At 39.7% G+C, this 14,868-nt stretch overlaps 1 protein-coding gene across 1 annotated transcript in view; it reads right to left on the minus strand.

The window, feature by feature from the left end:
* mcm10 (minichromosome maintenance 10 replication initiation factor) overlaps nucleotides 1-14,868 on the minus strand; it is a 67,334-nt gene that overhangs the window by 17,318 nt on the left and 35,148 nt on the right. Inside the window, exons 15-17 of the mRNA XM_068005383.1 lie at nucleotides 14,167-14,311; nucleotides 8,716-8,834; nucleotides 6,229-6,342 (exon numbers count right to left, since the gene is read on the minus strand). Of these exons, the coding sequence (XP_067861484.1) occupies nucleotides 6,229-6,342; nucleotides 8,716-8,834; nucleotides 14,167-14,311 (378 nt within the window). The remainder of the gene's footprint in view (nucleotides 1-6,228; nucleotides 6,343-8,715; nucleotides 8,835-14,166; nucleotides 14,312-14,868) is intronic.

Below are 14,868 nucleotides of genomic sequence, written 5' to 3' on the forward strand. Positions count from 1 at the left end.
GCATAACTTTTACCCCTTTGTACTCTCGTCCTCGAGATATAAAGACCAGCATTCCATTAGCCTTTTTGATTATTTTCTGTACCTGTCCATAACATTTTAATGATCTATGTGCATGGACCCCTAAGTCGCTTTGGAACTCCACTGTTTCGAGCTTTTCACCATTTAGAAAATACTCTGATCTATCCTTTTTAGGTCCAAAGTGGATGACCTCACACTTACCTACATTGAAATCCATTTGCCACAGTTTTGCCCATTCACTTAATCTATTAATATCTCTTTGTAATTTTATGCTTCCATCAACACTGCTTACAATGCTGCCTATTTGTGTCATCTGCAAACTTGGATACGTGGCTCTCTATCCCATCATCTAAGTCGTTAATAAATTCAGTGAATAGTTGAGGCCCCAACACAGATCCCTGTGGGACACCACTAGTCACACCCAGCCAATTTGAGTGCCTGCCCATTATCCCTACTCTCTGTCTCCTGGTGCTCACCCAATTTCCTAACCAGGTCAATAATTTGTCCTCAATTCCATGAGCTTCAACGTTAGCTAACAGTCTCTTATGAGGGACTTTATTGAATGCCTTCTGGAGGTCCATGTAAACAACATCCATAAACATTCCCCTGTCCACTACTTTAATCACCTCTTCAAAAAATTCAATCAGATTTGTCAGGCATGACCTACCCTTTGCAAATCCATGCTGGCTCTCTCTGATCAACTGAAAATTTTCAAGATGTTCAGTCACTCTATCCTTAATTATAAACTCTAGTAATTTCCCGACAACTGGTCTACAATTCTCTGGTTTCCCCCTCTCACCTTTCTTAAATAGCAAAGTGACATGTGCAATTTTCCAATCTAAAAGGAACAGTTCCTGAATAGAGAGAACTTTGGAAGATTATAGTTAGGGCTTCTGCAATGTTCTCACCTACTTCCTTTAAAACCCTGGGATGGAAATCATCTGGTCCTGAGGATCTTTCACTCTTTAGTGCCATTATTTTCTTCATTACTGTTAATTTGCTTACGTTAATTATGGTGAGTCCCCATCCCGTTTCAAAATTAGTTTCCTTGGGGTGTCTGGCATGCTAACCTCTTCCTTTAAAGTAAAAACTGATGCAAAGTAATTATTTAATATGTCTGCCATTTCCTTATTTTCATTTACAATATCAGTCAGTTTTTAAGGGGCCCACATTGCTCTTGATCACCCTCTTTTTCTTAATATAATTGTAAAAATGTGTTGATTTTGATATCCCTTGCAAGTTTTGTCACCTTTTGCTGTTCTTTGTATCTTTCCCAGTCGCCTGAATCTGTGCTATTTTTTGCATTTTTGTACATTTTTTTCTTTTAGTTTTACCTATTGTCATCCATGACTTTTTTTTTGGCAAGTAGAGCGCTTGCCCCTTAGGAGGCTAGATTGGCTCTGTATTGCGTTAAATTCTTTTTTGAACACCTCCCACTGATCTTCAGTCGTTTTACCCATTAACAGATTTGCCCAGTTTACTGTGGACAATCTCCGTCTCATCCCATTGAAGTTGGCCTTACCTAAATTTAGAATCTTAGTAGCTGATACGGGCTTGTCCCTTTCAAACGCAACATTAAACTCGATTATGATCGCTATTAGATAAATGTTGACACGCCGTTAGGCTGTTAACTAAATCTGGCTCATTACTCATTATTAAATCTAATATGGCCTGCCCCCTTGTTGGTTCTAGGACATATTGATGCAGAAAGCTGTCATGAACACACAAGAAATTCACTACCTTTCTGACATGAGCTCGTCTGCTTAGCCCAATCAATACAGAAGTTAAAATCCCCTATTAAAGCCACTCTGCTACATGCTTGTCTAATCTCTGCATTTATACATTCTGCAACTTCACAGCTGCCACCAGAGGCTTAATACACAACTCCCACTACAGTCTTAAATCCTTTTCTATTTCTTAATTCTACCCATGAAGTCCCCACTGCATGCTTACCTCTCGTTATATCCTCTCTTATCATTGAAGTAATTTCATCCTTAATCACTAAGGCTACTTCTCCCCCTCTACCAGTTTCCCTGTCCTTCCTATAGATCTTTAACCTGGTATATTCAACTCCCAGTCATGACTGTCTTACAGCCATGTCTCAGAAATGGCTACCCTCTAAGTTGAATTTGCACCTGCCATTCATTCAATTTGTTCCTTATACTCCGTGCATTTGTATAAAGAATGATTATTTGGGCCACACACCCTAACCCGCCCTTCTGCTCTAATGTTTTTCTCACACATTTCTTATTTCTCTCACCTGATTTAATTACTTTACATCTTTTAGTTTTCCCTTTACCTGTAGTGCCTAAAGCACAATTTTTGACTATCACTCTACTTTGTTTTGTTTTAGAATTATTATTTACACTACCTTTTCCACCTGAGCCCTCCCCCCACAATTTACTAGTTTAAAATACTTGTGATCACTCTATTGTCCTTTCCACTATTATTGAATCCTCTACAACTACCACATCACGCTTCTCCTCCTGGTACGCTCTGAACAGGACCTGATTACTCTTTACTATGTTGCTGGTTCCCACACGGACCACAACGTCTGGATCCTACCGCCTCCCTCTCCAATATCCTTTCAAGCTGGTTCGAGATGTCCCTCACCCTGGCACCAGGTAGGCAACATACCATGTGGGACTCTCGATCCTGCTTACAAAGGATGCTATCTGTCCCCCTAATTATTGAATTCCCTACAATTACCACATCACGCTTCTCCTCCCCCTCCCCACTTTGGACAGCTTCCAGCTCCAGGGTGCCATGGTCAACATTCTGACTGTCCTTCCGACAGTCTTTATCCTTATCCTCACAGGTAGCAAGTATATTGTACCTATCGGACAGAATCAGTTTCTGTGGCTCCTCGTTCTCTATTTCTCCTGGGTTCCTCTTACTCTGTACACCGTTGGTCACACTAACCCCGTTCTGATCCTGTACTTCTCTACAAGGTGACACCAAGGCCTGGTGCAAACTGTTCAGATGCTCCTTCCCCTCCTTTATGTGTCTGAGTGTCTCCAACTCGCACTCCAGTTCAATGACTCTGAGCTGGAGAGATTCGAGGCAGAGACATCTACTGCAGATGTGTTTGCTCGGGAAATTCCAGATGTCCATAAACTCCCACATACTGCAGTCCAGACACACAACCTACTCTACCATATCTTAGTCTATATTTATTTATAGATAATTACATTTCAGTCTGTTTTGTTTTTTTTTAAAAAAAACTCCTCCTTCCTCCTCTACACCAAATTCCCACTCTCACCAAATTCTCAAGTTCCCACTCAGTTCACAATCCCTCTTTGCAATGCCTGCTCTGTGCTTCAGTAGATAACCACCTGCTTTATACAACTTTTGAGATCAGCAGTTATAACTGCTCAATCAGCTTCCAGCTCACAGTAATTACCCCCTATTCAGGCAATCACTTACAGCTGACTGACTGTTAACCATTAACTGCCACTGACTTGCTGTTTCTTTTAAAGTTTTAAAGTTCGAAGTTAAATTTTCAACTAAGTTTTAATTTCAATTCACCCACTCTCACCAAATTCTCAAGTTCCCACTCGGTTCACGATACACTCTCTTTGCGATGCCCGCTCTGTACTTCAGCCCTCGCAGACTGATTTGAAGTTGTAGCTCCCATTGTTTCACATGGAGCCTATCCAAGGGTCATTCCTTATCAATAAAGTGCAAAGTATTGCACATCGAAAGAAAAATTGGGCAGCATAAGTAATGTGTCCAAATTGTCTGTCACGCTTGCCTATATAACAAACGACTGCAGTTCAAAAATAATCCATTGGCTGTGAAACACTTTGAAATGTCCCGAGGATGTGAAAGGTGCTATATAAATGCAAGTTATTTTCTTTTTCCATGAATGGTGCTGAAATTGTAGGATATCTGGAGTATTATTTGACCTGGCACTTAACAAGTTGATTGTTGCTCTGCAATATTTGGACAAGGCAAATAGAATGCTTAATAAAATAGCCAAAACAGTACAGTACAAATCACAGTAATAATGCTCAAGTGTATAGTGGTTAGGTCATACCACACTTCGAGTATTATGTCCAATTCTGGTCAGAGACACATGGAAGATATTCAAGCCTTGGTGGCAATGCAAAGAAGCCAGATCCCCATTGCCAGAGAACTGCATTACGAAGAAAGACTGGAGACACATGGGCTATTTAGCTTTGAAAGAAGGGGACTAATAAGTAAATAATTACAAATTAAATCTTAAAAGTAGAACGAGGGGTGTAAGTTTAAAATAGCAAATGTCGTGATGTCGAGAAATTCTTCACAAAAGAGTGACCAAAAAGTGGAATGGATTTCCAGTAAGGGTAGAGTAGGCAAAAACCAAATAAATTAACATGTAGATGATGTGATACATGGACTTTTTCTTTCCTGGATGAATGAGCCAGAATGGGTCAAATGGCTTTCCTCATCTCTATCTATCTTGCAATGTCAAATTCAAAAGGTTGCTCTCATGATTTTCGGATATATGCTCCTAAAGGACAAGGCTCCACATCGGATGTACAGAATTGGAAAATTTATTCTAATGTTTTATACAGGTCCTATAAACCTCTATAAAGGGGCCTCTTTTTTGAAGCTGAAGAGCTCTAGCTTTTATCAAGCTATTTCTCATAGGTCACCTCTCTAACAATATTGATCTTTATGCATTACCTGGATGGCTCCCTTACACTGCAGCGACTAGAACGATGCACAGTATTCGATGTCTGACATGATTGGAAATGTACAGAAATAGCATGATTTCTACAGATTTGGCAGTAAAACCAAGCGGCCCGTTTGTTTTACTTATTGCCATGTCACACACGTCAGACACTTTCAACTTGCACCAAAGCAAGTTCTATACCCCCCATAGAACACATGATCCATCCCGAAGAACAAATGTTTCAGATTAAAGAAATCTGAAGTTATTTAAGAAAACATGTAAGAAAACATATTTTGCACCTGGTATCAATTAGAACAATTGCATTCTGTCCTGCAAAACCAATATTTCCACTAAGGCTACCTGTGACAATTGGGGGTTCTTTTGGAAAATTATTTTTTTCCATTCCCTTATCTCCCTGCACAATGTGACAATCATTGCTGATCTGACCCTGGGGCTCTGTCTCAACTGATCCGAGCTGGTGGATTTCAGATAAACATAAATAACCTGTGAATGGTCCAGCCCTAATCTTTCTTTATATACACAGTGGGACTAAGAAATTAGAGTGCCAAGGACCATAAGCATGAATCTACGTCAACAACAACTTGCATTTATATGCCTATAACGTAGCAAAACATCCCAAGGCACTTCACAGGAACGTAATCGGACAAAAATTGACACCGAGCCAATGAAGGAGACATTAGGACAGGTGACCAAAAGCTTGGTCAAAGAGGTAGATTTTAAGAAGGGTCTTAAAGCAGGAGAGGTAGAGATTTAGGGAGGGAATTCCAGAGCTCGGGACCTAGATAAGTGAAGGCACGGCCACCAATGGTGGGGCAAAGGAAGTCGGGGATGCACAAGAGGCCAGAATTGGGGGAACGCAGAGTTCTTGGTGGGTTGTAAGAGGTTACAGAGATAGGGAGGGGCAAGGCCATGGAGAGATTTGAATGCAAGGATGAGAATTTTAAATTCGAGGTGTTGATGGACTGGGAGCCAATGTAGGTCAACAAGCATAGGAGTGATGGGTGAACGGGACTTGTTGTAACTTGTCCTCCAGCTCTGTTACACTGAAAGTTCTTTTTTTAATGTGCAGCAGTAATGTGCAGAGATTGGTTTGAGAAGGGGAGAAGGGGTGAAGATAATTAATCTAAAGGAAAAATTAAAATGCCACTTTAAAAATATCAGTTTTAAGTCTTAATATTTTATAACTTTTTTCCTCTTTAGGTATTGTTTCAAAAATCTTGGGTGTCAATGCTGGTGGGTGTAAAGCAGAAACATCTACTGGTATTTTTCATGTTTTAAGGAAGTCAGTTGGTTCTCATTAATCCAAACTATTGCTGCATTAATGTAAAACAGGTTTGTGATGGAAAGTTACATCAGGTTCTCAGAAGGTTGTTTTTCAGGGTTGTAAAACCACAGACTCCCAAATTTATCACACACTGTTACAAAATAAGGAAACAAATGAGTTCTTTGATTTTGAATAGGTCAACGGAAAATGATCACACACACTAGTTCACTGGTTGCAAAAGTTCTCCTCCCATAAATTCACTCACTGTTTTACAGCTCACGACTCTGCACTTCATTTCACGGATGTTTTTCATTTTTTCTTCCATTTGCTCTTTCTTCACTAGTGGTTCAAAATATTGCTCTTGAAGCTCCAGCTCTGCCTGTTGAAACATAAGACAGTTCTCAATCCTATTACCAGATCACATTTAGTATTTCTGGATAGATAATACACTTTCAAACAAAGAATATAATCATGGAGTTTTAAAACTATAATACAAACATACAGCATTAACAAATGTTTTATATGACTATACCTTATTAGTTACTGTGTATAAAGGAGCCAATTCAAGATTGGCTACAATTAAAGATCAGGAAATTGCCAAAAATTTACTCATATTTAGATTCTCTCTGTCACCGTGATGTTTTAAAATTCAATCTCTCCTTTCACTTACAGAATGAACTTGCATTTATATAGCGCCGTTCATGGCCACAGGACATCCCAAAATGCTTCACATCTAATAAGTATTTTTGAAGTGTAGTCACTGTTGTAATGTAGGGAAATGTGGCAGCCATTTTGCACACAAGGTCCCACAAACAGCAATAAGATAAGTGACCAGATAGTCTGTTTTGATGGTTTGGTTGAGGGATGAATGTTGACCAGGGCACCAGAAGAACTCCCCTGCTCTTCTTCAAATAGTGCCAAGGGATTGATCCTTTACATCTACCTGAAAGGGCAGATGGGAGTTTAATGCCTCGTCTGAAAAGCGGCACCTCTGACAGTGCAGCACTCCCTCAGTACTGCATTGAAATGTCAGCCTTGATTACGTGTTCAAGTCTCTGGAGTGGGGCTTGACTCACAACCTTCTTAATCAGCGGAGACAGTTGACACTTAAAATAAATTAACCTTAAAAAAAATGTAAATCGCCAATCAACTTTTATCTAATAAAACTTGAGGGTTGAGTGGTAATACAGTACTGTTCAGCTGTGCAATCTCTGTCCTTCATCCATGATACAGGCCCATAACTGTCCAATCAGGTTGAAAGTTGTTCTCAGACTCCATCTGGTTCTTAGGTTAATGCCTCAAAAGCATGCTAACCTGGCACCTTATTGGCCATTCTTGCATTGAGCTCTACAAAGTGTGTGGGTAAGAGAAATATGACATGGGCTTTGAAAGCAATGCAATTACGAAGAAGGGCAGACAGTGAACTAATCTGGAGCTCTGGATGGTCACTGACCTAGGGCTATTGTTGAACTAACAGTGCATTGTATTTTCTTGGTGTGATGTAAAAATGCAGCAGGGTTTGCAAAATCCATTGACACAGTTCTAAACAGTGCATGGCACTTAGGCTTTGAAGATTTAATAAAACCACATAATAGCTAAAACATCATCAGCAAAGTCACTACTCTCCATCTCATCTAAAAGGAGAAAGTTTTTACATCTTCAATTCTTGATTTTTTTTTTAATGAATCAAAATTTTATTCATATCATTACTCAGCATTTCTATTTCTAGACACAATGAACTGTCTTTCAAATTCAATGCATTTATCCTGAAAATATCAGACCTGACAAAACAATTAAAATTCTCTTCCGAGATATCTAAAAGATTTATTCTTAAGAATATTTCACTATCAGCATTAAAATTAAAATCAGACTTAACTAACTGTTGGAACCAGTGACTGATAATAGTTGAGGAGCATGCAGGAAAGTTACAAAACTATGTAGATAAAGCTCACCAGGACAAGAGCCTTTTAGTAGCTATAAAATATTGACAAAATTCATCCATGAAAATTCCATTCCTACTAAAATGAAATGAATGATCAAGGCTGCTGTACTTCAGTTACACAGGGACCAGAAATTCCTTCAATCCTCTAAGCAGTTAGTTACTTTCAAACCTATTCACTCAAGTTTTCTGTCACAAGGTCTGCAAGGTTTTTTTTAAGATGTTGAGCTAAATACCACAGTATTATAAAGTGACACTGCAGTTTATCAACATCTTTGGGTAGGAATAAGCATAACAGAGTACATTCATTACGCTTACAATTGAACGTTTCATGATCCTTCACACAAAATGTGGACGAGAAAATGTCTACAACTACACAAATTACAAGTAATATCTTACAAAATACGTCATCTACCTTTCCTTTCCTGTACTAATACTATTGCTCTCTTCCAATGGACTAATTTGAACTTTTGGTTTGCGAGATAGAAGTGCAACAATGTTGCCTGACAAAGAATAGGTGTGCACATTGGCAAAGGAGACAGGAAAAAAAATTGCTCTAAATGCACATTTTCTAGCCTGTAAAAAGTCTGAGTTAGGTGATGTTTCTGTGCCAGATTATAAATGTCTTGGAGCAAAAGCAAATATGATTAAGTTCCCTGTCTCTGTTGAGCTGAACATAGAGTGCCATTATATGATTAGTCAATGCAGTTTCAACAGAAAAAAATCTGGCCAGAGCGTAAACCACAACTGGCCCCATTCCATACTGTACAGTGCTGCAGTTAGAGAGGAGAGACAGAGACTGACTGGTCGCACCTCTTGCACTGCGCCAACATGTCTCGATTTTGCATTCAGTATTTTCTGAAACTCTTCTGAGTCCAGGTACTCCAGCTGTGCACGGTGCTTCTTTAAAGTTGGTTCATCATTTCCTTCATCTGAAGAAACAGAATTTAAAAAGATTGGACTAAAGGCTTGAGTGCTAAGAATCTTCACATGTAAATGTGCAAAAAGTTGAACAATTTTCTATTTTAAAAGCAGTATTATTTGTTCACCACATATATCAAGGTTTACATTATATGACCAATATATGCTGAACCAGTTTGTCAATAAAAACCCAAAAAGGTCTGGAATGGTTTGTAAGATGCAAGGCTGCCAAGGTCAGTGGATCAGAGATGTGAATAATGCTCAATTTCTTATCAATTATCTTTCCCCATTCCCAACGATTTTATACTCAATGGTGCTGCTTGCCACTACACATAGAAACATAGAAAATAGGAGCAAGAGTGGGCCATTCGGCACTTTGGGCCTGCTCAGCTATTCAAAATGATCATGGCGGATCATCTAACTCAATACCCTGTTCCCGCTTTTTCCCCATATCCCTTGATCCCTTTAGCATCAAGAAATATATTTATCTCCTTCTTGAATACATCTAATGACTTGGCCTCCACTGCCTTCTGTGGTAGAGAATTCCACAGGTTCACCACCCTCTGAGTGAAGAAATTTCTCCTCATCTCGGTTCTAAATGGCATACCCCGTATCCTGAGACTGTGACCCCTGGTTCTGGACTCCCCAACCATCGGGAACATCCTCCCTGCATCTAGGCTGTCTAGTCCTGTTAGAATTTTAAATGTTTCTTTGAGATCACCTCTCATTCTTCTAAACTCTAGTGAATTTAGGCCTAGTCGACCCAATCGCTCCTCATAAATCAGTCCTGCCATCCCAGGAATCACTCTGGTAAACCTTCATTCCACTCCCTCCATGGCGAGGACATCCTTCCTCAGATAAGGAGACCAAAACTGCACACAATGCTCCAGATGTCGTCTCACCAAGGCCCTGTATAACTGCAGTAAGACATCCCTGCTCCTGTACTCAAATCCTCTTGCAACAAAGGCCAACATACCATTCGCCTTCCGAACTGCTTGCTGCACCTGAATGCTCGCTTTCAGTGACTGGCGTACAAGGACACCCAGGTCTCGTTGCACCTCCCCTTTTCCCAATCTATCACCATTCAGATAATAATCTGCCTTTCTGTTTTTACAATCAAAGTGGATAACCTCACATTTATCCACGTTATACTGCATCTGCCATGTTATTGCCCATGTTATTGTCCACTCACCCAACTTGTCTAAATCACATTGGAGTCTCTTTGCATCCTCCTCACAGCTCACATTCCACCCCAGCTTTGTTTCATCTGTAAACTTGGAAATGTTACATCTAGTTCCCTCATCCAAATCATTGATATATATTGTGAATAGCTGGGGCCCAAGCACTGATCCCTGCGGTACCCCACTAGTCACTGCCTGCCACCCGGAAAAAGACCCGTTTATTCCTACTCTCTGTTTCCTATCTGTCAACCAATTCTCAATCCATACCAGTATATTCCCCCCAATCCCATGTGCTTTAATTTTGCACACTAACCTCTTGTGCGGGACCTTATCAAAAGCCTTCTGAAAATTCAATCCTTGTACAATTAGGAATGCCTTCATTGTGTACTTCTTTGCAGCTAATGCCAGTTCTTTAATGGGACAGTAAGAATGTGTAGAGATCTGTGGCGAGATAGATGGCTTTCTTGCCTGACATTTCAGTCAATCAGTCTCACATGCTCTTAAAATCCTCATACTCAGCTCTACCTCTCTGCCAGCATCTTCATGACCACTGCCACGCTGTCAGATTACTCGGCTGACAGCAAACAGGGATGAGCAAAAACTAAACTATCGTAGTCTTCCCACCCCTGCCCCCAAACCTGGATACTTGCTCAAGCTGAACATGACTCTGTATAACTCTGGTGTCCTGTTTAACCCAGATCTAAGCTTCAAACCCCTTTCCATCAGCAATACCACCTTTTTCCATTTTAGAAACAGTGTCCACCTTCGCCTTTACCTCACTCCCACTGAAACCCTTACCTGTGCTTTAGTCATCTCAATGCTCTCCTCGCCCCCTCCTGGGTTCCATTCTACATAAACTTTAACTAGCTCAAAATTCCGCCATCTTATCTTGCATTAAGTTCCGCTTCCTTGTCATCCTTTCCTTGCCAACTTCGACTGGCTCCTCCTCCTAATGCACAGAATTCATCCACATTTATAAATCTCTCCCACAGCATCACTCTCTCTATACCTCTGCAACCTACTACAGCTTTACGTGCCAGACGATGCCTTCAGCTTTTGAGTGCGGGCTCTTTCACATTCCCCCTTCCCTCCGCACCACTTTTGCTGGCAGTGCCTTCAACCATCTTGGCCTCATGCTCTGGAACGTTTTCATTCCTCCACCTTATTCCTCTCTCCCCACCTTCAAAACCTTCCTGAAAATTTACCGTCACCATATTTTTGATCACATCCGTCAATTCTTCTACTACAGCTCAGCTTCAGTTACTGCCTTTGCAAAGCACCTTGGAGTATTTTACCATAATAAAGAGGCTAAATAGATTCTAAGTTGCTCTGAGTACAGCAACTATTCACTAACTAATTACAGCCACATTGATTTAAAAATGCCTGCTATCATCTGAACACTTCTCAAACAGATTTTAAATACAAACACAATCGCTTGAATTTGTTTTATATTGCGTTTTCATTTTAGTAAACATCACATATAACATGATCAACAAGAAGATTTTTTGTCATACGTTTTCTCTGAAGGTTTGAATTCTAGGTTGTGAACATTTACAAATGACAAACTAGATACATGTTGTAGCTCTCGCCTATCCTCTTATTAAGTGTATACACACTTGTGGGAAGTTATCACTGCTATCATTTATATTGTGAAAAAATTCTGAAGGTTAGTTGAGGCAGTAATATATACAGCTGATCTATGCTATAATCATATGATTTGGAGGTCAGTTAAATAATGCATTATTGAAAACTTCGACAGATAAACAGCTTGGGGAAGTCCTTCCAACAGTACAAGTTTACAGTGGAGTGAAGAGATGTAATTTGAAAGCGCAGTGCTACACTTTAAGAGAAATGGCCCAGGAAAATCTAATCTATTTGTGTGAAAAAAGCAAAAATCCAGTTAGTAAGGATACTTTAAAAACTATTATCTCTACCACAGAACATGTTTAGGAAGATGTTTTTCTTTTCAATTGTCAACAGGCCAGTTTGGAAGCTACTCAGAGCATGAGGAGCACACCAGTAAGAAAATTCAGGTAAAAAGGGTGGATGCCAACAAAACCCCTGCTGGACAAGCAGTGAAAACATAAATGTATACTAGCTTACAGGCACAGAATTAACTTTCTTACAAGGGTAAATGCTGCTGTTTGTTTATTTTACCACCGCTTTCACAGATACAGCATAGCATTTTAATAGTGCTCAACTTTTGCTTGGAGTAGAACTGTTCTGCGATCTTCCAGTGCAGCTACCTACGAGGAGACAAATGAATAATTGGGGACAAATGATTGAGTTGAGCTTTAACAAAAGTAGTACTCCACCCATCTGTGAATATTATACCACTGGTCTCTTTAGGAAAAATAGAAGAGGAGAGGAATTGTGATTAGTTGCTTTTATAAACACTTGTCCTTTACTGCACTTAATATTGCTGTAATCTTGAGACAGTAAGTAAACGCTGAACGTCTCTACAATTAACAGCAAGCCTGCAGCCATGAAGCAGGCTGCTGGCTATTGGGAAGGCCCAGTGACACTGGAACTTTAAAAACATGTTGACCTGGTGGCACTGAGATGGGAAATGGCCCACTAGTTAGAGAGAACCCGAAGGTAATATTTACTTGAGTGGTTTCTCCTTCAATAAGAGTATAGTGGTGTTAATGCGACCCCATGCTTGAGGTTGGCAATGTTATACATGCGGCATGCCACTATGGCTTCCCGCAAATCCGATGTGGTATGGACGTGGCCAAAAATAACTAGAAGAGTCTCATTTATTTTCACTTCTCTCCACTCCAAAACACTGAATGACTTGAAAACAAATCAGTATTTCTCCTTACTTCTATTATTGTCTTTTGTATTTTAATATTTACCTAAATGTAAATTTGTTTTTCAGATCTATTTTGTTGATATGTTGTCTAAAGCCAAAAGCAATCTTTGCAGGTTCATTTATATTAATATACAAGATAGTAGCTAGGTCTTTGGTATTTATTCAAATCACTAAAAAATACACAAGATTGCCTAGTTTATAGAGTCCTCAGCCTTGGAATGAAAAGCATCCTTCACATACAGTAGCAGCGAGTACAAATTTGCAATGGGTAGAATCACAAGGGAAAAATAGCATTAATAGGTTTTCGATGTTGCACAATGAGGCAGATAATTATAATGATGCAATAGTAACACTCCAGAATTTTTGTTTTTGTTTTTAAAACTATATACAAGATCTCCAGCATGGGCTGGATGGCCTGAGATGGAGTTAGCAACATTTTTAAGAAGTCTCAGTGACCAATGATAATCACATGATAATTATTTCTGTCATTTTCTAAAAATCTCTGGCTGTCAAGTATACGGCTGATCGAACTGTTCCGTTTTGATTGATAGGTCTTTGAGCTGCTGGCAGGGACAGGGATTCAGCAGGTTTCTGTCAACATTACAATGGCGGGGGAAAGTAATTTGGCATGGCAAAGATTGTAAGACAGTCTGGGAAAACTGCTTAAAATGGCAAGAGTTATAACAACGATACCTTTCTCGTAATCCCAAGTCAGTTTGCCCCCCTCAGTGACACTTTAATTTACTTTAGAGTGTTGGTGTTTGCTCTCTCTCAGCCTGTTTGATACATAAGGAAGTTTCCAGCTGGCAAACTGCTTGTCTGAGTAATAGCTCATTGGTCCCTGATCACTATGTAACTGTTTCTGTAATAAGTGTTACTCAGTTACTGGTCTGTGGGAACAGTATGGTTGAAAATCTCATCTGTCCTTGGTCCATGGTAACATGATTGTAGCAAGGAATGACATCTCAAATGAGAGTGACATCAGAGAACAATTGCATGAACTGGGTCATAAGTAGAATATAAATTGGGAGGGCCTCAATATTTTCTTCCTATTTACTATTGAGAGCTATGTAGTACAATAATAAACTAACTAGGCAACATTTATAAAGTACAGATCCTTCATATAGTCAGGCCTAGTAACTCTTGCAAGCCAGTTCCATCGATAATACCATCACCTGACAATTTCAAGAATGCTTTCTTCTCAAAAAAGATAAAAGCTGATTTAAAACAAAGAACATTGTTTTATTTTTCCTTTTGAACTGGTGACTGTTTCAAAAAGAAATCAAACAGTAACTCACAGCAGGATAGTGTACGACAGACCCTGGATATTCCTCAGTTGCAACTCACCAAGTGGGAGAGAAAGATTTTTCTCTATACGCTCCAGCACCTTCTCAGGCATCTCACCCGTGTCGGAAAGTTTCCTTTTCACACTATTGGGGTCCTCCTTTGCCAGAATTGCACCTTTTTTACGCAGTTTATTAATAGCTGCCATCTGGAAAATTTCATAGATCAGAAGCTAGCAATATTCCTTGTTTGTTATAGCTATTATGGTATAATTGAAAATTCAAAAAAAATCATTTGTAGCCAAATAAAAATTTGTAGGAGAAACTGTTTCCACTGGCAGAATGGTCAGTAACCAGAGGACACAGGTTTAAGATAATTGGCAAAAGAACCAGGGGGGAGATGAGGAGAAATTTTTTCATGCAGCGAGTTATGATGATCTGGAATGCACTGCCTGAAAGGGTGGTGGAAGCAGATTCAATAGTAGCTTTCAAAAGGGAACTGGATATATATTTGAAAAGGAAAAACTTGCAGGGCTATGGGGAAAAAGAGCAGGTCAGTGGGACTAATTGGATAGCTCTTACAAAGAGCTGGCACAGGCTTGCTCAAGTGGGTAATGACTAATGACTAGATTAAATTGAGGGATTGGCCTTCAAATTTTCTCTTCTCCTTTCCTGAAGGCATCAACTTGGAGATATGATTTCATGCTCAAGTGGCCTTACTTCATGAGTCAGCAGTCTTTGCGGTGGCAGGAGCTCATTACGGTTC

Source organism: Heptranchias perlo, chromosome 24 (genome assembly GCF_035084215.1).
Source record: "Heptranchias perlo isolate sHepPer1 chromosome 24, sHepPer1.hap1, whole genome shotgun sequence".
In the NCBI taxonomy this organism is placed as follows: domain Eukaryota; kingdom Metazoa; phylum Chordata; class Chondrichthyes; order Hexanchiformes; family Hexanchidae; genus Heptranchias; species Heptranchias perlo.